Source organism: Hetaerina americana, unplaced genomic scaffold (assembly GCF_022747635.1).
Source record: "Hetaerina americana unplaced genomic scaffold, ioHetAmer1.1.p SCAF_4, whole genome shotgun sequence".
In the NCBI taxonomy this organism is placed as follows: domain Eukaryota; kingdom Metazoa; phylum Arthropoda; class Insecta; order Odonata; family Calopterygidae; genus Hetaerina; species Hetaerina americana.
In genome coordinates this window covers 96,475,121-96,500,436 of record NW_027286985.1, presented here as the reverse complement: position 1 = coordinate 96,500,436, position 25,316 = coordinate 96,475,121, and the positions used below count along the sequence as shown (strand labels likewise).

The following is a 25,316-nucleotide window of genomic DNA, read 5'->3' as shown; positions in this document are numbered from 1 at the left end:
GCCATGTAGAGTAAAATGCATATTCACGCATATTTTAGTACTTCATCTTTATGGTGATTGTAATTTGCACTGGATGACCAAAGTAGAATTTTCATATTTAGAGCCTCACCTATTTCGATAAATTCGACAATTTTGAGCAAGTGCAAAAGGCAGTATAAAACATTATACAAATTCAGATTTGGATCTAGGAAAATTTGATATACTATAAAAATTATTAAAATATATTTATTATAGTATTTAATTATTATGATATATCATATCAGATGTTAAAAAAAGATTCTTTATAAAGTTTATATGAAGTATAGTTAGGTACGGCATGGAAACATGGCCAATGAAGCAGGACGATAGACGTAGATTGGATGCTTTGGAGAAAGTGAAATGGACAGAAAGGAAATGACCCGAGGAAGTGCTGAGTATGGTGGGGAAGGCGAGGGTATTTTTGGGAGAAATTATAAGGAGACAGGAAAATGAATGCAAAGCATATTGGTCGTCAGTGGGATGTTGAAGACTGTAATAGAGGGGAGAGTAGGCAAACTAGGAAAGGGCAGGAATAGGATAGGGATGATGGACTGGATGAAGGAAGTATACGGAGATGAAGAGGGGCATGTTGTAGAGTGGAATGTTGTGTTGTGTTTTGCTAGGAGAGGCAGGATAAATATTTAGTAGTTGTGTCCATCCAAAACCTACCTCAACCGTTAGCTTACCTGTAAAAATAATATTATACCAGGAGGCGACAGTGAATTTGTTCCAATTGGTTACTATTATGTTTATTATTTATGTCTCATTTTCTGACTGCACATGGTAGTATATTGCTACATACTTGAGGACATAGCATGGTCCGACGCGTAAGTAAATATTTTTCTTTTTAACGCGCAACAAAAATCGATCTCGAAGCACTAAAAATGTTGTTAACGAATGAATTTGATTTGGAATATTTTTTATTGAGAGCGTTTCATAAAACTTGAGTAGGAATAGCAATCGATAGAATTATTTACAGCGCCGTGGGTTGAAATGGAAAGAGCCCTCCATTGACGGCCGCCTGCGTGGTAACGAAATCCACGCTCTCGCGCTAGCCGTCCTCATCCCCAGCGCACGGCACCACATGTGTGCAACGGGGGCAGGCCACAGCTCGCAGGTTCACCCTGAACCAACGGGGGACATTTCCTCCCTAGCGCGAGGTAATCGTCCTTCACGGCGAAAAAAAAACTGGAAGCTTTCCTGCGCACTTGACTCGAGAAACACCGAAAGACGGATTTCAACGGAGACGTTACTCAACTGGGAGACAACAATTTCTTGCATTGAGATCCCCTGCGAGACCTTCATCGGAGGCAGAGGCTTTCCGTCGAGAAGAGCACCAAGCAGTTGCTGGGTGTTTCGCCAGGAAGAACACTGTGGAAAGTGCTACTGTGGAAATCCACGAACGCCGTTATGCTTTGACGGGAAATGCTACTGACCTTATGTTGTAAGAGCTGCTGATAGATACTGTTTCATCAGTGCTCGCTCTGGATTTGTGACACGGGAGAAACGGTCGTTTCGCTCCTGTCCGAGGTCGCGTCGAATCTCTGTCGCGCACGGCATGCCGGACTGGGGCGCTGCCGATTGTGGGCCAGCGGTTCCGTCCACGGAGGGAAGACTCCTGAAGCCTGCGAAGGAAGGCTGCGAAACCACGTCGAGAGATGAGAACTTGGATTCAAGATAGAACTTATGTTCAGAAGTAGACACAAGTAGTCCATTCATTTAGTATTTACAATGCATACAGAAATTAATCAGTAGGCCATTCTTATACCGCCTAATGAAAAATTGAATAGAGTGGGCCTCCTAATGGAGGCTAAATAATACGACATAGTTTGTTGCAACAGAAAGTTAACATGATTGTTGGGTGGCTGCATAGCTAACCTCCGGAAATACATTGTTTTATCGTGTCGCCGTAATGAACTAAGGATAATTTTACCAGATTTCGCTGTTGACTTTGAATGATATCGCTACTTTCGCTATGGTTTTCTCGAGAAAATATCGAACCCCGAAGGAATTGCTACCAAAAAAAGAAAATAAAAATTTCGGCGGAAATCGGCGTCTTAGTAGGACGTATTTATCGAGTCTTTCGCCAATTTTGAACCGTCTTTGTCAAATGGATTAATTTGCAAACTATGGCATGATATTCAATCTAAGGATTTTAATTTTTTACCTTTCAACCATTTAATAATGCTGGGTGACTTCTCAGTGTTAAATAAATGATATTCACTGATGACGTTAATTTTCATCAATTTGTTACCACTGGCTACTGAAGTTTTCTTGAAACACATTGCAACACATTGTGGCAGCTAATAATCCCATTCCGTACGTTATTTGTCGTTCATTCACTAATGCTTGGCGCGTACAATAACTGCGCCAATTATTTTTGCATCATTCGATACAGGAAATTGTATCGATGGAATTTCTATGACGTAGTATATCGAATGGAAACGGCTATTATCCTTATTACACTTTCTTTGTCTCAGGGGAACAACTGGGGGCGTGAAATATTTGCACCCTTTTCCACTCATTGTCAAATCACAGATACGTGTGCGAGCGGAGGGGAAGCCGCTTTCCCGCCCCACCCCCACCCACTCGTCCCTCTCGGCCCGCGAGCATCCTTGCCCCGCCGCCTCCCAAACTGCGCCGCTTCTTCTCTCTCTCCGCCTGCTCTTGAACTAAATTCACTCCAGAAGCCGGGGGCTCCTGGCAGTCGTCCCCAACTTCGCACCGTATCCCCTTGCGCAACTGCACTTCCCACCCCCCTTTGGGAACGAAACTTTGTCGCCCATTAGCGGTGGAGGGGTGCGTGCCCCCGGGGGACTCGATTGAACGTCGTTCCCCGGTGAAAGAATCGTTCGGCCGAGATTAGACGGCGATTACACGGCCAGTGCGTGGAAATCAACCGCAACAAATATTTTAGGCGGCCTCTGCTATTTGATTGTTTTCATAGAGTATGTATCGCTTTAAGTTTACATAGTTGGGTTGTTTTCAATTGCAGTGCATCCTCAATAATTGTACTTAGGCTGTACCTACGAGAGTGAGCAAAGTGAACACCTTAAAACTCGAATATTTTGTTTCTCGCAATTTCTTGAATACTAAAAGTTCCCACTCATAAAATATCAATAATTAGTCCTCTTGGCGTATAATAGAAGTGTTTCAGCGCTTCTAAAGTTCAGGGATACCTCTAGAAAAAACCACAGCTTTAAATGCTAAATCTAAAAACTTCTGCCGTCACAACACGGTGTGTGCTTGAGCTGGTCGAGGGGAGCCTGATACGGAAATGACACTGTTTAAGAACTTCTAGTGCAGGCGTCATTGCTAAAGAGAAATAGGTGAATCACCATTCTGAACTCTTTCATTTGTTGATTGATTTAGATACGTTTTACTACTGAATAAACGAATGAGAGATCGCTGTTTCGTTTCCGTGTATGTTGAAATTGGAGCGGCCATGTTTACACTCTCATTACGCCGTATTGTTGCGTTCTGGTATTATGCTGCCAGCTGTGGGCCACTCATCAAACCATGGCTGAGGGAAGCGAAAATTAGCATTCGCACGATGTTTCGAAATTGTATCGCAGTTTAAAGGCTTTCACTTGACTCCCCTCGTACATTCTAAATCTTGCCAATCTAATGGAAAGAAAGCAGCTGTAGTGTTAAAACATGCCGCCTTCAAGGATAATGGTCGAGGAAGGCACTCGTTTCATTTATTCATTGTTCGAGGAGACATGGTGGGTGATCGGGACGTGGTGATTCCTCTGTCTACCAAATAAATAGGCTTACCGAATTCGTAGTCGCTAGATGCAACACAAAACGAACCACCTGTTCTGTGTTCCTAGATATCAGTCAAGCCTTCGATTAAGTATAGCATAAGCACTTGCTCTGAGGTCTCCTCTCTTGCAATGTCCCCAGATACTTTTAAAAAATAATATCTTCCTTCCTTGCTCATCGCTCCTCCTTCATCGTAAACAATACCTGCTGCACCTTTCCTAACTTCCCATCCTCTAGGGTGTACCTCAGGGAGCCATACTCAGTCCTCTCCTTTTTAATATTTATGTTAACTATCTTCCCTCCTCGGAACAAACCCACTTATTCTTATATGCAGACGAAACTGCAATTGCAGACAAAGGGGACACCAACTGCAGTTGCAGTTGGGGTCCCCTTGGCGCAATCTCCCCCACCCTCCAAGATGTCCAGCATACTCATTAATGTTGTCATATGGGCATCTCTTCCTATAAAAGTAGGTAAGTAGGTCTGACGATGCACTTCTCACCAAGATTCCCGATCAGTTCAAGTATGCATTTTTACTTGAAGAGCACCCCAACTCGAATTATAGTCTGTTTTTTTATTTAAGTGGTATTAGAATACGTATCGTCAAATAAAATATTTTGAAACTCTTAAAGACGAGCCTGCCATGCGATCACCGCTATCTACGGGAGTGGATTTATTGCACTCTTTGTGTACAGGCCATTTAAGAATAGTAAACATGAAGAGAAGATTATATATTTTAACAGACCTCAGCGTGACACGCATAGACGTTCGTCAGGCGAGTTATCTCCGCGAGTAAGGGGAAATTCGATTTTAAACGACACGACAACATTCAGCTGACCGTCAAACATTTCCGGCGGCATTCAGACAAAATTTAAAGAAAGTGTACTCGTCATCTAATCTCGTATCTTGTGTTAAATGATGTTAGCAGTCCCACCGTCTTCTTCTTGCCATGAAAATCGGCATAAGCTATCGGTCATTGCAAGCTTATGCTTGCAATACTTGCATTCCTGTCTCTCCATAAAAGTTCTATAAGCATTTCATTTCCAGAAAGACGCTTGAATGGGTCAGTCCCAACATTAATTTTGTCTTGCTCTTAACCCGTTGGTGCTGTTGCGGCCAACCACAGTCAGCTGTCTGACGCACCTTTTCTGATCGCGCGTACTAGAGGACGAGTCTGATAGCCCTCCAAACGATCTTGGAAACGACCATTTATTCGCTTATTCGGCGGAGGGAAATAGTGAAATAAATGAAACCTAATGGCTATGAAATAATGCCTAAATATGAACGTGATCAATTTAAGACATGCAAGGGCCCAGACTTTGGCGAGAAAAGAACCAGGTGATGTAGTAAGCAAAATAGTATTGACCAAGGAGCCGTGGTGTTGGGTGTGAACGGAGCCAGATTTCCCTGGCACACATGCCACCAATCGCGCGCGGCTTCCGCTGGCCGCCGCAGGCGAGGCCGGCGGATGACCCGGAGGAAGGCCGCCTGTTTGCAACTCGCGCCCAAATGAGCCGTCAGCGATAGAAAATTGTCTCAAAATAGCAATGCTCAAATATTTCAAACATCCTTCTCCATACGACACGTTGAGGAAAATTCTAGTTCCTATTTCGAAATAATACACGAATATATTAAAACGTTCATGGTATCAGATGGTGGACGTCAAGTTTGACTAATGGTATACTTATGAAATACTCATTAGCCTGCCGGGTGTAGTGCCTTTATGAAGTGACGCCATTGGGTTGATAATATTAGCATTGCTGGTCTTAAAAGTGGTCCCATGGAAGGGTTGGTTGGGTGGCGGGGCTAAGGATTCCGTAGCGACGTGGTGGTCCTCCCCACCCGCCAATCTTCCCCATCGGGAAAACAATTCAGTGGAATCTCCATGATATGCGTGCGAAAAGAAAGTAATAAAAGGTAACCCAGCAAGATTGATACTTCGCTCAGAATCCTCAACTATTATTTAAACTAAGCGAAAGAGTATTAGGGAGTCAATTTCCAATGTTTAATTCGTGGCCCTGATGCAGAAAATTCAACTTCGTCACATGAATATATGTACACGCAGCTTCCCCACCTACCCACTTCGTAATATTACTCCTAAATGAATAATCTAGCGAAACCGATTTAAAGGGATCTCAAAACTTCGTGGTGCCCGAAAAGGCTTTATATATTAATAAACACGGATATAGATTTTTTAAACATAGAAACACAAAGGAAGGACACTCACATATGCAGTTTTGACGTTTCGACAGCATGGCCGTCATCATCAGAAAGATTCTAATGTGTGTGTATGAATATATACATATATATATATATATATATATATATATATATACATGTATATTAATATATATATATACATATATACATATATATTAATATATACATATATATTAATATATACATATATATTAATATATACATATATATTAATATATACATATATATATATATTAATATATACATATATATATTAATATATACATATGTAAATATATAAATATATATATATATATATGCATAGTTTCTTATTTCTTATATACGTATATATTTAACAGTTGGACGGCACAATATCAAACGAAAATATAAATAGAAAACACGAAAAAGAAATTAATTTAAGAAAGCTTAAGCTTTCGGCCTTTCTGTTATGCTTTCTTCAGCTAAGACTCACCTGCGTCTTAAGTCGTACCTGAAGAAGGCTGAAAGCTTAAAATTTCTGAAATGTGAGTGTCCTCTTACGTGTTTTATATTTATAGTTTTGTGTCCTATTGTGCTGTCCAAGTGCTATATTGGGGAACCGTAATCGGCACAGGGAAAGGCACTGACCTCCCCCCATTTAGCCTGATGTGTGAATTTGACACGCCGCTGGGCTTAGCACTGGGTGAACTCCAGAGAGTTTTGGGTTGCTTAACGTGTAAATATATATATATATATATATATATATATATATATATATATATATATATATATATATATATTGATCGCATAGTCTTATTCCATTACATCCTGAAGAATAGGCGTAAAGAGAGAATTAATTGTACTCCCAATCGTTCTAAAACCCCGCACTTCCATAACTACCCTCCCCATGGACCGGTGCGGCAAGTCGGGCACTCTCACCATTCGGGAACAAAACTGCCTAACTCCCCCCGTTGTATGAATTGAGGTCAAGGACCATCCGCTCGCCCGCCAGAGGGGACACCCTCGCGTCCGGTCGGCAATGTTTCGCACGCAGCATGGCAAGCCTCCTTCTCCGACATCTCTTCTGCGGTATCGTGGACATGATCGTCGATCGACCGTTATCCATTTTCCGCCATAGGAATCGGTCGTGCGCGCCCCGAAAATTTAAGGTTCTATGGCGATAATGAATTTCATTCACGGAATTAAATGTTTAAAGAGTTCATAGCACGGTAATTTTATAGATCACATCTGAAGAAGACTAGAAATTCGGAAAGTCCTCGTGATTAAATATACGGAGCAGAATGTTATTCCTATGAAAGTGTAAAATCAATGGTAGCTTCAGAGCGGGAGGAGAGGGAAGGGCATGACCGGACAGGGAGACGTGGGGAGAATGCTTACGACATAACTTCCAAACCGCTGATCGTGGTCAGAACTTGTATTTGGAACACCGCTCTTGCGATATGGCACTTCAGCAATGGCAGTCTTATCCCTCTTAAAAAACAATCTGTGATAAATGCGCATTCGGATATCATCGAACGAGAACGCCCACCTAAATCACCAAAGGATGACCCGTGCGAAGGAAATGGATCGTCGGTCTCTTTCTGTACTTGAGCAAAGGTATCTGTGGCCCCTTCGGGGTTGTGTGTGGTGCGCCTTTGCGCCTGCAGCGGCAGTGAGAAGACCAGCATTGAATGATTCCACGAAATTCTCTTCCGCATGACGGCCCGGAACATAAAATTGTCAGGACAAACTGCTAGGGTGGCGGTGGGTAAATCTTGGTGTCTAAACATTATCATTAACGAAATTCATAGGCAACTTTGTGAAGTGTACGATTCCGGCAGAGCGCCATCCCTTGGAGGTGCACGGAAATGCTTCGTGATACGCCCAGTATCGGCAAATTGACAAAAGACTGCCGTTACATTCACCATTCTTAGATCACAGTTAGAGATAATAGAATACTTTTCGAATTAATTGTTGATCAGTTTAGATATACGATATATTGAAGGGGTGCGGTAGTCCGGTGGGTAGAGCACCGGGCTACTAACCGGAGGGTTCGGGTTCATTTCTCTGTGACGCCGCTGCGCACCATCGGTTTTATCTAAGCTGTGTGATCTTTGGGTACCAGATCTTCCCAGAAAACTACCACCGGCACAGGGAATCAGGGACTCGCTCGACCAATTACCCTGACGTGAGTGAATTTCACATGCCGTGTTCTGTCCTCACCTGTCAAGCCAACATTTGGATTGGCAGCTGTGATTGTTTAAATACGTTGGTCATTTGCTATGAGATCAGGTGATGACTCATAGTTACCCTTTACACTATTAATATTTCTTATACCCGAGAATTATCAGATTGACTATATTAAATAGTATTTCCTCAAGTCGTAAAGTGCTTAAGCATATATTATTTAATATAGTCAGTCTTATAAAAGGCCGTAAGAAGCTCAATTTATCATTTCCGATAATTATCAACTAAAAGGCAATACAACCTCAATTCGCAAAAGTCTTCTTGACTATAGGAAATATTTTCAGCAAAATCGGTCTTTCAAAATTCCGACAGATGCAAACCTGTCGATGAATCGCATATATACTTGCATGCCACAAACAAAAATACAATTTCAAATTTACATAGCATTACATTGTAACCTTCAAAACCTCCGCTAGGGTATGTGGCAGGGGATGAATACACACCGTACTACTTTACATTCAAAATACCTTTCCAGCTTAGCGCGTTCGGACAACGTTATTCTGATCCCGTAGCGTACGTGGGAAAAATGGCATCTTGAATCTATTTCTTCTACCCTTCATCTCGCTAATTTTATGTACCTAAAAGTATCAAAACGCGAGGGTAGGCTGAAAAGTTATGCACGCTAGCTTGTTCACCACAAACGAAAGCAAATGGCGAGATCGGGTGAAAAGTACATTAAAGTACATTAAAGTACAATTCTTAAGTTTCAAAATCTTACATTTATTTTCAGGATTGTCACGGTTAAGGTTAACACAGTTCTTCTAACGTGTAACAAGATTTTTCATTCCGTCACGGAAAAACTCTTCCGCCTTTCCTCGAATCCACTACTTGACAGTTGCTTCACCTCATCGCCTGAGGTGTAATGAATACCGTTGAGGTTTATCTTGAGTTGAGGGAAAAAAAGTAAAAATCGCAAGGTTGGGGGAATACGGAGGGTGTGGAATCGGTTCAAAATTCAGTTTCTCGTAGTTCTTTTTCCTTGGAAAAGTTATCAGTGCAGATGGTACCCGTCACAATGGGATGAACCAGGACCTCTTGGAATACGGCAGCATAGACCACCGGTCCATGGGACCGGCGCCCACGGCAACGACGTTCATTGGCACTAGAGCGGCGGACTCGACGCACAATACGGAAGTCGCGGTGGGGCAGGAGGAGAGGGGGGAGGGAGGCGCGATTCCACGCTCTTGTCCACTTCCGATTCCTATTCTGGCGATGCAGGAGGTCAATCGCGGACGGCACCCACCGGGCGCGGATTCTCGCGGAAGTTGAGTTTTTCCTCATTGTGAAAAAAGTTCCTCGCGAAAACATCCCGTCCCATCGCCGCGAATACCGCTTTCAGCGGGAACCCGCGAATGCGGGGCTGACGACGACCCTGGGGGACAATGGGGGGGGGGAGGAAGGAAAGGAAAGAGGTGTCATAGACGGATGGAGGTGGGCCGTTTCAGATGACGCCACTTTCTCTCAGCCGTTTTGTATTCCGAAGGGGTTGACATCGATTTATTGGCTGATATTGGAGACGGAGTTCGACTCAAATAGTTTTATTTTGTCTCCGCCTTCGCTTTGATCTATTGATTGATTCATTTCCATGCGACTGATGATTTTCAAATTACCGATTTGTAACTTATCTTTAATTATTTATCAATTAAAAACGACTCTTACATCTTGATGATGAATTACTACAATTTAAGGTATCTCACAATTATGGAAAAACACACTTATGCCTGCTTATCCAACCTCTCTCTTTTTACACGAAGCATATTACGTTTCTTTGAATATTTCCGGATGCATTTAATAAATATGGAGTCTAAGATTATCACTAGATGCACGCATAATTAGTCTGCTGTATAACTCGCATGGCCTCCGCGAGTAATGGGAGCCCTCTGAAGCATTATGCTGGCAACGACCACATATCTATTATGATGGGCAAGATCAATTGTGCCACCGAGTACGGAGGCGCCGGGGCGCCATGCGGGAAGGTGCCCCCCTTCCCCCTGAGACGAGAGACGCAATCCTCGACACGCGCTACACGGTGTCCGGTACGCATCAATCTCGACGGTTGAAAACCATTCCGCTGCATTCGGCGCGGCGATCAGCGTGATGACCATCCTGGTTGAAACAAGAACGCGAAAGTGTAATAAATGTACGCACTCATAGCCTCTCCCATTCGGCTGCAAAAAGAGCCGACCGGGGTAAGTTTTCGAAAGTGGCGTTCGCTCTTGCCGAGAGCTGGACTCGCGATCTTGAACGCTTCAACTAATCCGAACGTATGTGTGAATGATTATATGTCGTGTGTGAATGTATGTGGGACTCCCTTCCTCGCTTGCATGCTGTATTTGGGCGCATGAACAGTGAAACATATGGTTATGTATCAATTAATTATGCATATGGCATTTCAATCAGAAGAACTGCATGCATGGCATGAATTTCGCCTCTCTTTTATGTTTCTAGAGAAAAATATAATATCAAAAAGAAATGCCTAAGGGTTGCATTCGCTTGTTCCGTGGAATCAACTTTTGAGTTTTGGGAGTCACGGGCCGGCGATGCGTCGCCTACAACGGACGGGTATATTTGGGTGAGGGTATTGGGCGAGAACTTTGGGTATAAATGGGTGTGGGTGCGGTTCGCGCGGGGTCTCTGGCACCGGGGGTGTGGGGATGCCAATGGAATAGACTCCGCACCGCTGCGCTTCTCTCGGTGACGGGGTGCACCAAGGACTGCTTCTTCGAGGGCCACTTCTGGGGGGCGGGGGGCGATTGGAAGGGGACGGGGAACGAGGACAAAGGAATCGGTTCGGGGCGATCTCTCGATTTCAAGGGCAGAAGGAAGTTTGCATCCCGTCTTAAAAGCGGAGCGAAGTGGAAGAAGAGATAAAAGAGTCGGGGACGCCTTTTATTCGGGATCGCTTTCAATTCTCGCCGAAGGTCACGAGATCGTAAGATAAGTGAACGTGTTGGATATTCATCACCCTCCACGTTTCTTTTCAAAGTCTTTTCAAAACATGTCACCTCCAGTTGAAAGGTTAACTTGTTTTGACCGTGCGTTATTTTTGAAAAAAAAACTCCTCCCTTTCTTTAAAAGTCTTTAACTTCCCTTTCAAAGCCCTGCAGCAAGTTCGATGGAAATATGCGAATTCCACTTGAACTTTCGCCAATCTGGGAAGGGGGGGGGGTGCGAAAACTTGAGGGAAGTCGTCATCGCATAAATGTCTCACGCCCTGATTCGTGTATCTTTGAGGGTGGGTGCTGCAAACTTCTGCTGCTACGTGGTTGGTCAGCGTCGAGCCAGTGATTTCCATTCCTCGTTGCCCTCCGGGCGGGTCTCTGATGGAGAGAAATAAGGATTAATCGAAGATTAAAAATTTCCCTCGAATGATAGCGATGTTCGGATGAGCAAAGATGACCATTAAAGCTGATGCGATAGAGCTCTGTTGTTTCGGGAGGGAAAAAACATACTTGCGCGTCCAACATTTTCCGAAATGAGGGAAGCTCGGAGTGTTTGGGGTAGTCGCTCGAAACCCGCCTCCCCTCGCCCCAAGTACCGAACCCCGTTCACGCCTCGATCACAGTTCGAGCCCCGACGCAGAGACGGCGTGTGCACCAGAAAGTAACCTTCGTTATGCTATAAAAATACACTGGAATAGATACAGAAAATGTATGATTTCCATCTCAAAACTACAAGTCTCTACTATTTTAAACATATTCGCTAAACAGATTTAAACATTCGTCATTTCTCTGAACTAGTTTTCTAATTCCTTCAGCATAAAATTCTGCCGCCTGTGTTCGCAGCCAGCCGATGACGGTATCTTCGAATTCCTCATCGATACGAGCACAAAATATTCAGTAGCCTAAATTTTCAGTCGTGTTTCCGTGAAACATAGTCATTGAAAACTGTGGAAAACTTTCAAAGGTTTTAGATTTCGTAAAACGCCGGTTTTCACGGACTTTTTCCTCAATTTTCCAGCGCAGTTTATTGCTCACCACAGACGGGCGGCCGCTTCTATCATCATCATGGACATTTGTGTTCACCCTTATACGAACGACAATACTGACCCACAGCTTCTGTCACTCATCCCATTTTGTCCGTACAGAGCACAATTATCCCGATGAATGTCAGCAGCTCTGAAGTTTTTTACCAGTAAAAACCTTATTACACTGAACGGACTTCACATTTGCGAGATTTTCATTGTATTGTTCATTCTGACTGGCTATTGCAAACAAACGACAAGCCGCGCGACCTTCCAACCACTGCAGATCGAGGTGCACTGACCTACTGTGTGTGTCAATACAGCCACCGTTTGATTCCCTCCACTAATTCGCACGCTACACGAAAATAGAGGTTACTTTCTGGACATCCCTTGTACTTAAAAGAAATAAGTACGCGAAGGCGTTTGTATAGTTCACTGGGAATGGGAGGAACGCCCGCGGGGGCATCGTGTTGCCGCAACGTTTGGGAATCCGCGAGGGGTATACGAGCGAAGCACTTGTGTTTCCCGGGGAATGAAAGCCCATGGGTTCGAAGCACTGTCCGAGGCACGCCTCCCCCGACCCCTGCCGTGACACTCATATGTCCCTCCGTCCCCCGCTTTGTGGTGGTCCGTGCAGGAGCAGTGCTGCCCGGCGGACTGTCCGCCGACCTCTGACCGGATGGCGCCCCGCGAGCCAGAGGGCCGCCTAGCATCGGAGCCGTCCGCCGCCGCCGCCAGCACCAGGCGCCGCGCCGTGCCCGCACCTCGCACCCGCCTCATCCTCGTCATGATAGCCAGTGGGCCGTGGTCCCTGCCCTCCTGGTGCCCCCTCGTTTCCTAACGAGCACCCCCCCTCTTCCCCACCGAGGGCCCCTCGCCTCTGCAGGAGCCCGCACCCACCCCCTCCACCGCCTAGGGGCGAGATTGCATCGACGCCTCTCCATCCTCTCTCTCTTCCTTCGCCAATTGGAGAATTATTTCCCTTTCGATAATTTGAGGATTACATTGGGATATCAAAGTTATTTAAATAATCTTCACAGCGCCAAAGTTTTGGTTGTATTATTTGTACCTCCTAGTGGAAACCGAATTCCTCCTCCCTTCCGAATTTTTTGGCACTTCCGCTCGAGAGTCAATACTATCTATGTTAAATTATATCCCTTTACCTTGGGGAATCCGTTCCTCCAAATACGGCGGTCACCCTAAAATAACGTTGGCTTGCTTTTTATATTTATCTTTATCTATTTGTACATTTATAGTCTAATTTATCTTTTTTCATAATTTTAGATTTTACTCGCAGGGCCATACCCACCCGTAAAGGCATCGAATTTACGATTTCACGTACTTCAGAAGAGCCAATGTATGGGAGTTTTTTTTCTCTATTAATCTTGAAAACTTAAATTAACGGGAGTTACTATTTTCATTTGTATTTTATTTCTCCAACTCCTTTCTCCATAAATCAAGTCTTAAAATAGAATTCACCCGCATTGATAGTTAATTTTTTGAAATATTAATATATACGTGAAAACAATATTTACAAAATTATTCGGAGGCAGGCATAACTAGTAGCGAATCTGTTAAGAATTAACAATTCCTCGGTGCTCTCAATTTATTGGCAAAAAGTAATTTGAGAGAGAGAGAGAGAGAAAGAGAGAGGAGGTCGCGGACGGAGGGGAAAGCCCTCTGACGCCATGAGCCTGTCCTCGGCTGGGGCGTTGCGACGGGCGGCGGCCGGAGGCGTCACCCGGGGCCCGAGGGCCCCGGCGACCCTTCGCCCCCCCAAAGCCCCCGCCCCCCTGCTCCCCACGCGGCCGCCGTCCCACGGCATGCTGCGCGCCGCCACCTGCGCGAGCAACCACCAGAGGCGCTTCTATCGCTTGGAAAGGTGAGGAGAGAGTAAACTCAGACACCAGTGTCGTTTGCCGCGCCCTTTGTTTCGCTTGTCTTCAGACAGCAGTTGTATGTATTGTCTGCGTGCACACGTGTTGTTTATGTGTGTGTGCGCGCGCGCCCGCTCGAGTGAATGCGCGGTTGCGCACAAGGTTAATTTCTCCGGGATTCCTTCTTGGTTGGGCGACCCCGTCGTCGCGCGAGCGTTCATGGTGATGCAACTCGGGAAATGATATTTAGCGTCTGTATGGCAATAGTGAATAAAAAAACAATGAGCACAAAAAAAGGAAATTCACAAGAGGGTTGATTTCAAGTTGGTGGAGATGAACGGTGGCACAAAAACCTTCTTCACTGGAATTTCTTTCTTCCTTCCGCTGACGAAGGTGGTTGTGCCACCGACATTTTTGTATCCTTTTTTGCGTGCACTATGTTTTACGCATATTTATACACACACACACACAGATATGTGTCAAGGAGCATTTTTTGCGCTTGTGATCTGCTCGATTCTGCCTTTCTCACCATTCCTTTTTGTCTTTTCTACATGTCTTTCATACTTCTTGTCTTATGTGTGCTCCTATTCCTTTTACCTCTATCCATGTGAATGAATATATGTATGTATACACACACACATTTAAAAGATGTAGTTGTGTGTATTGTGATGCGTGAATGGTTATATTTATTTGTATTTTGAGGATGACGGGTTGATGGTCGAAAACGTCAACCTTATTCCCGAGTGGCCTTTCTTTGTTTCTGTCTTAGTTAAGTTTTGAACCAAAGACTATGGAGCTTTAGTCACTAGGTGAGAAATGCGCGCCGAACGAGATGCAAAAAGAAGAGGATAAGCGATCGCTAGAATAATGCCCCGCGCAGCTCTTTGACCTGCCCTCGTGGGCGCTCCAGACGGGCCCACCTCTTTTGTGCGAAACTTTCCTGCGACTTGAGTCCCCGTCTTCTGGGTCCCGAGCCGAGCATAATAAAAGCGAGCCCATTTTGCACTGTTTGTCCTCGCAAATAAGGAGCACAAAAACTGACCTGCTGACTCCCCTGGGAAGTCACACCGTTGAGACAGAAATTTAAGATAACATGAAAGAGTACAACACGGCCCCGTCATAAGGCGAAACTATTTTAGTGACCACATTATCATTATGATATCATTAGAAACTGGTGTATTTTTTAGGATTTCACAATGGAGTGAGTATCATTATTCCTTTATTTTACTCCAGGAATTTCAAAATTGCAAACTATTTTGGAAATTTCCACGAATTCATACCTTTCCGCAACTGCGCCATAAATTATTTTGTTACTTGGTGGAGGTTTTGAAAAGTGATATAATGTATGGTGTGCAAATAGTATAATGAGAAGCCTATCTCTAGTCCTTCATTAACTGCAGGAAACATGGAATAGCAGGAGAAAATCTTTCATTAAATGAACTTCCACAAAGTTGAGGCAAAAACAATTGAACACGAAAATCTTCCAATTCTTTTTTTCCCTTCGTTCGGTTAACCAGCGCCATGGAAGTCGTCTTCGTGGGAATTGGGAAAGAAGCAACAAGGGATCAGGGACAAGGAATCACGCACCCACCCACGAAAGTTGCGAAAGCGGAGTCACCCCCAGCCGGTCACCCTCCTCCGAGGCGCCGGCGCCTCCTCCCTCAGATCCAAGGAGATAGTCGCATTACGGCCGGAAACACTTCGGAGAGCTACATATTCGCACCATAGACGACCCTCCGCACTTTACGCCAATTGGCCAAAACGATCTGGACTATAGCATATTGTTATTTCCGGAGAATTTTTTCCGTGTTCAACTTGAATTTTTGGCTTTGTGATTCGATGCTTTTCATGGCGATAGAAAAATTCTCTTTGAATGGAAAGCTGGAAAACGAACATTGAATCGTGAATAAAACTGGGAAGAAGAAAATTGTAATCATCCAGAGAGATGTTGGACGCTTTACATGGGGCAAACGCGGACACCAAGGTTGAAGAAGTCGATCTCATGCGTGAGAAGGGGATGAATATGCGGCGAGACCTAAGGAGCCGTAGCGATCGGAGACATTCTGTGATTGCAGGACGGACTAAGCATTACGACCAGCGGTTGGAAGAAATGAAAATAATAACCGAAGGAGACAAGGAGGGGAATCTGCAATCGTCAGGAAGGGAGTGAGTGGTCATTTCTCTCCACAGAGTCCGACCCCCCTTGGCGAGGGGATCGAAGGAAGATCAAAGAGAAGAAGAACGTCGAAGAAGCTTGCACGCGTACCTTAAAGACCTTCTAGAATCCGCCTGCCAAGGAGCCTTAGAGTCGTCGAAAATTCACTGTCAAAAGTTTGTCGACGTTTAAGGGATGTACTTTGAAGAATTTTCAGGCATTGTAGCAAATATCTGAAATAAACCTATTTTTCCGAAAACCTTTCCCTATACTTTTTGTACAAACCATGTCCTACTGTCCCGGCTTTGGGGGGGCAGGGTTTCATTTTACGGTAATTTAATATGCAACGTGAATGAGGGAGCTGTAAGAAAAATTGAATCGAAGCTTCTTCATTCGCTTGCCTTGCTGTGCTGCGGTGTCTGGCTCCCGGAGAGCCTCTCAGAATGTAGTCAATAAAAGTTGCTGCTGGATCCCAAACCCAGTGAGGCTGGCTGACTGATGAGTACTATAGGGGGTTCGTTAGGTACTTCCGACACAAAGTAATTAGCATTCGTGTATGCTATAGCTCAAAACACTTCTGACAGAAGGATATCTCCCATCCCACCGGTGGATCTTTTTCAAAGTAAAGGGCATCGTCAATGTGCCAAAGACACTCGGCTCACTTCGTATCGAGGGAATCTTCGGAGATGGGATAAACATTGCCTTTCCTCCTACACCTCGAGTGTTCCTCATCTCGCACGAGCCATTCTTTTCTCCTCGTCGTATTTTTAGTCCTTAAGATGAGAAGACATTCAAGCCCCAGCAAAAGAAGGGACGGACGCCTCCCGTCCACGACTCTTGGCGCCGCCCACCCTCGACCTGCCCCTCCCCTCCGCCCCCAACACGGGAGCAGGCCCCATCCTCGTACCCACTCCCCTTGTTGGGGGCGGAGTCCGCCCGCGTGCACATACATGCCTATATGTGTATATATACGCGAGTCCTTGCGAGGGTGGGTCTTCGTTGCCTTGCCCCGTCGTTCCCTTGGACGCCAGAGAGTGAATATCCACGCCGAATCAACATTCTCACGGAGAGTGCATCGTTTGCTGCCGGTCGGGCAAACACCGCGCCAAGCACCAAGACACTTGCGACACATCCCCTGGGTCGAAGCACCGGGACCGAGTCCCGCCCAGTGCTTCCATCCCCCTCAAGGGCCGCGGTGTCTCGGGCCGGAGATTGCTGGTCCGTCGAGAATTCTAGGATCGCGGCAACCTCTCGTGGCGCGCCTAGGCGGTGCTCAGACGCCGGCTGATTGCCCGTGGGGGGGGGCGAGTTGAGAGGGCCGGAGCCCTTGGTCGGGAATCCCTCGCAATGGAGGCGCACTCGGCCACCGGGTGGGAGGCGGAGATGGCTACGGAGAAGAAGAAGGGTCCCGCGCACCTGCGGAGGTTTATCCTTCAGCGGTGAGTCGGCCTGTCTCCGGCCTGGTAATGCGGCGAAGAAGAGAGAACCCGCACCCTTTCTGATAGTCACTCGCGACAAATAACTTGAGCCCCTTGTACTTTTGTGCTGATTCAAATGGGTATTGCCTGATATACGTTGATAGCCTATTATTGTCAACAATTCCCTTGCCAACATTTAAAAAAATAGTGATATTAATAGTTTTAAGAAAATACTGTAGGTTAATCTTCTACCATTTTTCCCCCAAGGAGTCTAGGTGGACTTGAACCGTCCGCCTCTTTAGGGGAGAGAGATCTCCGGCCCCCGTGTTATGTCTTCCTCTACTTCAAAATCGCTCTTGAGAATGGACGGGGAGGGTCGTAACAAAGGCCGGGGGCCAACTGATACACTATAGTAAGGTTTCGGTCGATTTTTGGTGTCTAAAGCGTATTTCATTACAGGCTGTTGGCTAAGTTTGAAATCAATACGAGATGAGTCACTCCATTATTAGCTTCGTCGTACTACGGTATGCGAGATCATGCCAATAAAATTAGAGAGATTAAGCTTTGAATAGGTAGCTTTGCGATGTCATTTTTTTCATGAACGATAAGAGATCAGAATAACATTGTCCGACCGTGCTAGGGGGAAAAATATTCGGGTCAAAATTAGTCTAGTGTGTATTCCACTCCTTAAACACAATCTATCGGTGACTTGCGGGGTAATAAAAAATTATTTAAAATACTCGACCCGGCCGAGGTCACTTTATTACCTCACGCCACTTGCCGAAAACGTTTATCGATTTTTGTCATAGATATGCGATATGAGGAGTTAGTAGTTTTATCATTGATTTTGGCTGACCCGAAGGTCCTTGGATGTTGATGCCATAAACAATTTGTCCACGAACACCGCAACACCATACCTCATCAAATCCGAGCTTTGAGATAACCTGGAAGTTTGTCGTACAACTAAATTCTATTGGCGCGTGCCTTGTCTCTCCATTGCACATGTTCAAGACGCATGCAGAAGACGTCTGCCGAATGATTTCATAAGCCCTAACTAAACAGTGGCTAAAAAAATTTAGGGAATATCAACTGGTCCTTCGTAAACGCAAATGATATTCATGCGTCTTCATGTGAACATTTATTTCGTAGTGTGTTGTTTCAACTCGAGGAAATAGGGGCGAGAAAGATAAAACCATATTGAATAGGCGGGTACAAATTGTCAGTTAAACTCAGATCCGTTGTCGATAATTGTAATTTTATGCTAATCATTTTATCGCTTACGAACCCCTACAAATTAACTTTTCACAGGTATATTTACCATCCATACTAGCTGGGAGGAGGATCTTGGGATTCCCTAGAAAGGACATTCACTTGCCTTGAGAATACTGTAATAAAAAATTTGCATAATTTACTGCTAGTGAAAGGATCGTTCGTAAAACATATTGTGAAATATTAAAATTATTAAATTTGTCTTTTCTAAGTAGAGAGCTTTGAAGTATATTTTCCCAGTATGTGAATACACTGGTTTATTTAGGATATAACTATGCACTTAAAGTCTACATAAGCCTTATGACAAGCATACTTTTATAAAGCCTGTTATGTTGCATTAAAAGTGATTATTCAACTATGGAACTTAAATATGGTTTCATGCAAATTCACGGTATGATATCAAAGAAACTTGTGAGGAGGTGGGTATTGAGGCATACAAATATTTCCGTGAAGCTAATGTATCCATATTGATTATGCTTTACTCATAAACTATCCTTAGTAATGTTGCGATCCTATTCCGTGTGTTTAAACTTCGTAATGGGGTGAATATGGAAAATTTCAGGCTCAATCGTACCTGTTACGAATGGAGATTGTAATGCTGCATTTCCTTTGCAATATTATTGGAATAAAAACCTATCTACCTAACTAAAGTTTTAAACCGACAAATCTACCGCTGAAATTGTTCAACAAGACGATAGTCTCTTTTACCACACCCCCCTTAGAATCAAAATGAGAAGCGGAAGCAGACATTTGAATTTCGGATGTCACTTGTTTTTACGCACAAGGTTAAAAGGAAGTGCGAAGTTTATGGTGAGGAATTAATACACTATCTAATCACTTTTATTATTGACATCGATTCAATTTTGGTTGCACAGTGTTAATAGTATTTGGATTTTGATTTATTGATTCAATCTCTAGTATACGTAAAAACACCGAAAATGTTTGCTTGTTTGGTGATGTAGATGTAGTAAAACAATGCCAACCTCTTTGACAAAAAGGAACGTGATGCAAATTATGTATAATTTGTCGACGTTTAACAACCTGGGTATGTACCTCAACCTTTTCGTGGATATCAACCGATTTTGTCACCTTGACTGCAAACATATGTTATAGACAATTCCCAGTAGAAGGCTGTGTTTATTTCTAAAGGATTACTATTATATTTATTGTGAAAATTGTCTGGTTGTTGAAATTTATTTTGGAATTCTAAACACATATTTACGCTAATGTTTTCATTTGTGGCGGTTAATAAACACTTGTAGTTTTACGTGTCACTTACAAACCCTGGGTACCGACAGGTAAGCATGAAGTGAAACTACAAGAGGGAAAAATTAGTCAGAAAATCTGTGAATCATTTAATAGCTTTGAAAAGACAATACATAATATAAGTACATCCTTGGTTGGAGTGGATTTCTGCATTCATTCCTCGTAAAAAGGAATTGAAAATCTTGTATACCACAAATTGTATATTGATTACATATAATTTATTTGCTGGAAACTTAAGACTCTTGTGTCCAAATTTTACAGAATGGGCAGCTTTACATCAGCACCGAAGGTTCCAAAGGAAGACGCAGCAGACCCCGATGTGTCGATACCCTCCAAGATGACAAGGGATGCATTATTGGAACGCTGCAGATGGGAACATTCTAGACTTCCTGCACTGATAAGAAGAAATTTCAGATGTATTTCACCCTCTAAAGAAAGTGAAGAAAATGGTGAAGATTGGACCCTTAGCTCAGGGGTTCGTGTTGTAGGCTGGAATCTACTCTCTCGAGGTAAGTGAGAAATATAACTATTTAAAATTCCCACCAATTAGCGCAAATGAAATGTTGATGTTGGTTTTAGAAACAACATCTTGTCACCGTATCTGGGAAGGAGTCTTTTAGTGCAACACCGCCGAAAATTCATTCGTATTGGGCCAAAAGAGCCATTATTACTATTAATCAAATTTGGAGCATAATTTCGAACGGATTAGCCAGGTGTCTACAGTTGGTACCAATTCTGATCCCAATTTCTCAGCGTTTACTTTTGTTACTCTCCGTTTTATGACTTAATTTCCCGATGTAGGATTCTTACAAAAATCGATTCAGAATGATAAATTGAACGTGTTCATCCATTAAATATGGCATCATTGAATTCAATAAAATTTTTCTAAAATGTCCTAGGCTGAAATAATGGCTGAAAGGTTCATAGTTTTGGGAAAAGAACCTGTAAAGAATATTGTGAGAGATGAAAGAATGTAGTGCATTGTTAGGCACACTATTTTTTGACTTCAAATGGTCTTCAGTCTAACTTAGCTGCTAGATGTTTAGTGGGTAATGCTCCTACTTTAAATTTGAATTATAATTGCACCTTTTCTAGCACATCCATTGGAAATAGAATTACCCTTAGGTGTTCTGGAAATAGGTACTAATTTCCTTACCTTGCCAATCAGGATAGCAGAAGACCTCTCTATAACCAGCTGCGGTATATGCTCAACACTTTTTGTTTGTTAAATTTGAGACGGAGGAAACTGAAACCAAAATATGCAATAATATCATTGCATTAAGAATAAAGTTTCTTGATAGTGTTCAGAGAAATAATGAACTCATAGGCCCAATGGAACAATATAAACTACATACCGTAATTATAACAGTGATACTGAGCCGGAAATAATGTTATGATGGATAGAAATACATGATACAATAACATGTTCCTGTTTTATAGTGTGCTTTTTTTAAAGAATTCATTAGTGCAGTGGGTGAAAAGAGCATTTATTGCCATTTAAGGTAATGCTGCAAGAAATTGGGCAGTGCTTATCCTCCCTTGGTCTATTAAAAACTACCATGCCTGGTGGAATACTTGAAATAAAATTAAAACCCTACTTTATATTCCTGACCCTCAATGTCATGACCTTGAAACCTTGTGATCCATTTCTGTGGTAAGAAGCATGAAAGTTTCTTTCAGCTGAGGAATTTAAAACTGTTATAAGTGTTGAAAAGAATCACTACAACTTGTGTAATCATAATTCAAGTATATCAATTTTAAAATTATCATCATAATTTAATAATCCTCAGGTAATGATGATAGCATCAGATACATCAGTGTCACTCCCACACAATTGACTTATTATTTGATTCATTTTTTTTCCATTAATGTCCATTTTCAAATGCTGTATTATTTTTGTATGATTTCCCAAAAATTCATTCTCTTTATGAAGTTTTATGGAAATCCATTATTTGGTCTGAATTATTTACCTGCATGACCTCTCTGCTCTTTGACTTGGGCAAATGATCTTAAAATGGTGACACTGATGATAAATTATTTAAAATAGTCAAGCCTAGAAATTGTGATGTTGAATTAATGAAAAAACCCAGTTCAATCCTAAAAGGTGGTTTGAAACTCTAGAAAGCACTGCCAAGAAAGTTAAGGAAAATTGAAAATTTTTGTTATTTATGTCTAAACTGTATGAATTCCTTTGTGGTAATGAATGCTGTACAGTCGATGAATTCATGTTCCTTTCTCAAGGTAGAGTATGAGTAGCTAGGTAGAATATGAGCAGACAATGTAATGGGTTCCATACTTGTCATTAACTTCTTATAGGAACCAATAAACTATTATTATTATTAATCACAACAAATGCATGCGTCAGACTTGTACCTGGGGGGAGGCATACTAAATCCAGCCCAGAAAACTAACTGGGCACCCATTGTTACATTTTGCCTGGTGGGAGGAACAATCAAGAAAGCGGAGGTAATGGAAGTACCATCCCTGAGAAAGGATTGGCTTAAATTGACTGCTTCAGGTTCTCTTCTATGTGAACACTATTATTATTTGGTATTTGACCGTTTAACACAGTCATTCAACATCAAGTTTTGGATGGACACAAACTGTGAATGCATACTTCTCGCAATAATACAAAACTGGACCTCCAAAACTACATTAAGCCCCTCTTCAATTCTGAATATGTCCTTCCTCCTTTCATTCCATCCATCATCCCTATCCTACTCCTGCCACTTCCTCGCTTGCCCAACATTTTACCCGTGTGTGCATTCGAAATTACATAACCAATCGAAATGCATCTCATCCATTTTTTCTGTCTCCTTATGATTTCTCCCATTAATCAATCCTCTCTTCTCCCCCACCATCTCCTCAATTGTTTTCCTTTCTGGCCATTTCACCTTTTTCATCATTCTCCAAACCCACATTTCAAAAGCCTCCAATCTACGTCACAATCATATTTTTTCAACAACCCATGTTTCCATGCCGTGCATAAACTACTCTCCGTATCAAAGTTTTAACGATCCTTTTCTTAACATCCATGTTCAAAGTCCCTCTTATTGATTCTCTCCTCCTCGTGATAGTTTCTTTGCCTAGCAGAATTCTTCTTATGTCCCTACTACTGTGTCCATTTTGGTCGAAAACAATTCCGAGATATGTAAACTGTTCCACCTGCTCTATAGTCTTTATTTTCCTGTGGCCACCCACTGAGTTTTTTCCCTTTCAGACCTGGGACTTTCTATGTCAGTCTAACTAAGCCTTGACATGGATTTTGAAACTCTTGCCTATTTTGCTTCACTAATGATTAAACCAAATGATAATTATTCTTTTATCTGAAATATATTTTATTTTGTGGGGTCTCGAACTTGAGGTGACCCTCCCCTGAAGCACAACTTGCTTCATTTCCATATCTTTGAATAATAAATGCTTCTCCAAAGTCTTCAATTTGCTGGGTTTAATCAAATGTATTAAAGAAACTGAAATTTTTAATTTGGTCACTTTTCTCACTAAGTCAAAACATTATCTTTCAGTTTGTAGCAGTACTTCTAGTCCAAACCATCTCAGAGTTCTTCAGTGGAATGTTCTGTCGCAAGGTAATTTTTTTTTTTTTAATCTGTCAAGCAGTTTTAGAGGAGTTAGTACCCAAGGGTGTTCAAATGGGATTAAATATTGAATTGGACTTCAGTTCTTTGCATTAAAATATTGGAAATTGCTTGGACTAAATGATATATAATGCTCATCTATCTGAAATCCTTATTATGAATTATAATTACATATGATTGAGTAATGTTGTTTTTATCACAATTTCTTTCATAAAAAATTGTATTATTTAATATTAAATAACTGCCTGCTCTGTAGATACAAATGGTATTGCTCCAGTGTGAATGGACTGATCCAAATCACAAGACCTGTTGTGAAATTTATACACCTGTTTTTGTGGAATTTATAATACTCATAAGGATTATTTTATTACCTTCCAGCATTGGGACAGGAAAATGACAATTTCATGTGTTGTCCTGAGGAGGCTTTGGATTGGCAAACCAGAAGGTTTCAAATGCTGGAAGAAATTTTAGAATACAATCCAGACGTTATATGTCTGCAGGTAATAATGGCCTTGTGTGTTGCTATTGATTTTTCATCACAAACCTAAGAAACTCCTGCAATTGTTTGAATTCAAACTCGTAGTTTATCTTTTAACTTATCATAAGTAGACAACTTATTCACTTTTCTTTCGAGTGAAGTGAGTGGAGTTTCACTTATATCTTTAAGAAGGCTTTTTGATGTTAATGGCAAACTTCTACTCATCTAAGAATTCTCTGATTGAATTCCTGACCCTTAGCTTTCAGGAAGTGTTTTTTCCATCTAAGAAAATCCTTGTGGGAGATGCCTGTGTTTCCATTTCTAAGTTACATTTTGTATTTTCTGTATTTGCAATGATTATTCCTCAATGTGTTATGTAATTGATTTGCATTGTGGAATAAGCTGAATAAATTTAAAATGACTTATTACTCTTTATTTTGCAGGAGGTTGATCATTTTGGATTCTTGTACCGAGCTTTGTCCTCTGTCGGCTATTCTGGAACATTCTTCCCAAAGCCAGACTCTCCTTGCCTTTATGTTTCTGGAAACAATGGTCCAGATGGGTGTGCAATATTCTTCAGGACAAATAAGTTTACATTGATATCTGTTGATACAAGGGTATTAGAAGTTTGGAGAGTTCAAAGCAATCAGGTGATTTTTCCAAACTTATTTTTATATTAATATTAACAATGATATTGCAGAGTCTACATTTGAGCCTAATTTTATGTAAAATTTTATTTTAATAGTCTAAGCAATCCCTGTTATCATATACTGTATTATTTCAGTAGACCTCATATAGCAAGTAATTCACATAAAGAGCAAAATTATCTTCAAAAGTGATTCACTTATCTTGTGACTTTTTGCAAAATGAGTGATAACGGCAAAGTTTCATAATATTTTGTGCATAATAATAAATGAAAAAGAAACACTTTGTTCCAATCCACCACTTTATTACAGGTACGACTAGTTTCGACGCCACGGCATCATCCTCAGGTACAAAGTTTAAAGTCACAATCATTGTATATATACCCTCTTCTGGAAAGGGTGGGGGAGTTGTGGGAAGAGGGGGCGGGGAGGGGAGTACGG

The 25,316-nt window shown here is 42.4% G+C and overlaps 1 protein-coding gene across 6 annotated transcripts in view; it reads left to right on the top strand.

Annotated features, from left to right (window-relative positions):
* The window catches only part of cu (NADP/NADPH phosphatase nocturnin), a 99,851-nt gene that overhangs the window by 67,670 nt on the left and 6,865 nt on the right, over positions 1-25,316 (top strand). For 2 of the 6 annotated variants that reach the window (XM_071590823.1, XM_071590824.1), the window contains 5 exons: positions 12,810-14,054; positions 20,419-20,666; positions 23,682-23,744; positions 24,132-24,253; positions 24,675-24,881. In XM_071590823.1, the coding sequence (XP_071446924.1) occupies positions 13,861-14,054; positions 20,419-20,666; positions 23,682-23,744; positions 24,132-24,253; positions 24,675-24,881 (834 nt within the window). In that variant the 5' untranslated portion in view covers positions 12,810-13,860. Of the gene's footprint in view, positions 1-12,809; positions 14,055-17,204; positions 17,644-19,672; positions 19,702-19,812; positions 19,937-20,418; positions 20,667-23,681; positions 23,745-24,131; positions 24,254-24,674; positions 24,882-25,316 lie in introns of those variants that run through there. The other 4 variants (XM_071590825.1, XM_071590827.1, XM_071590826.1 and 1 more) reach the window with 4 other exon arrangements.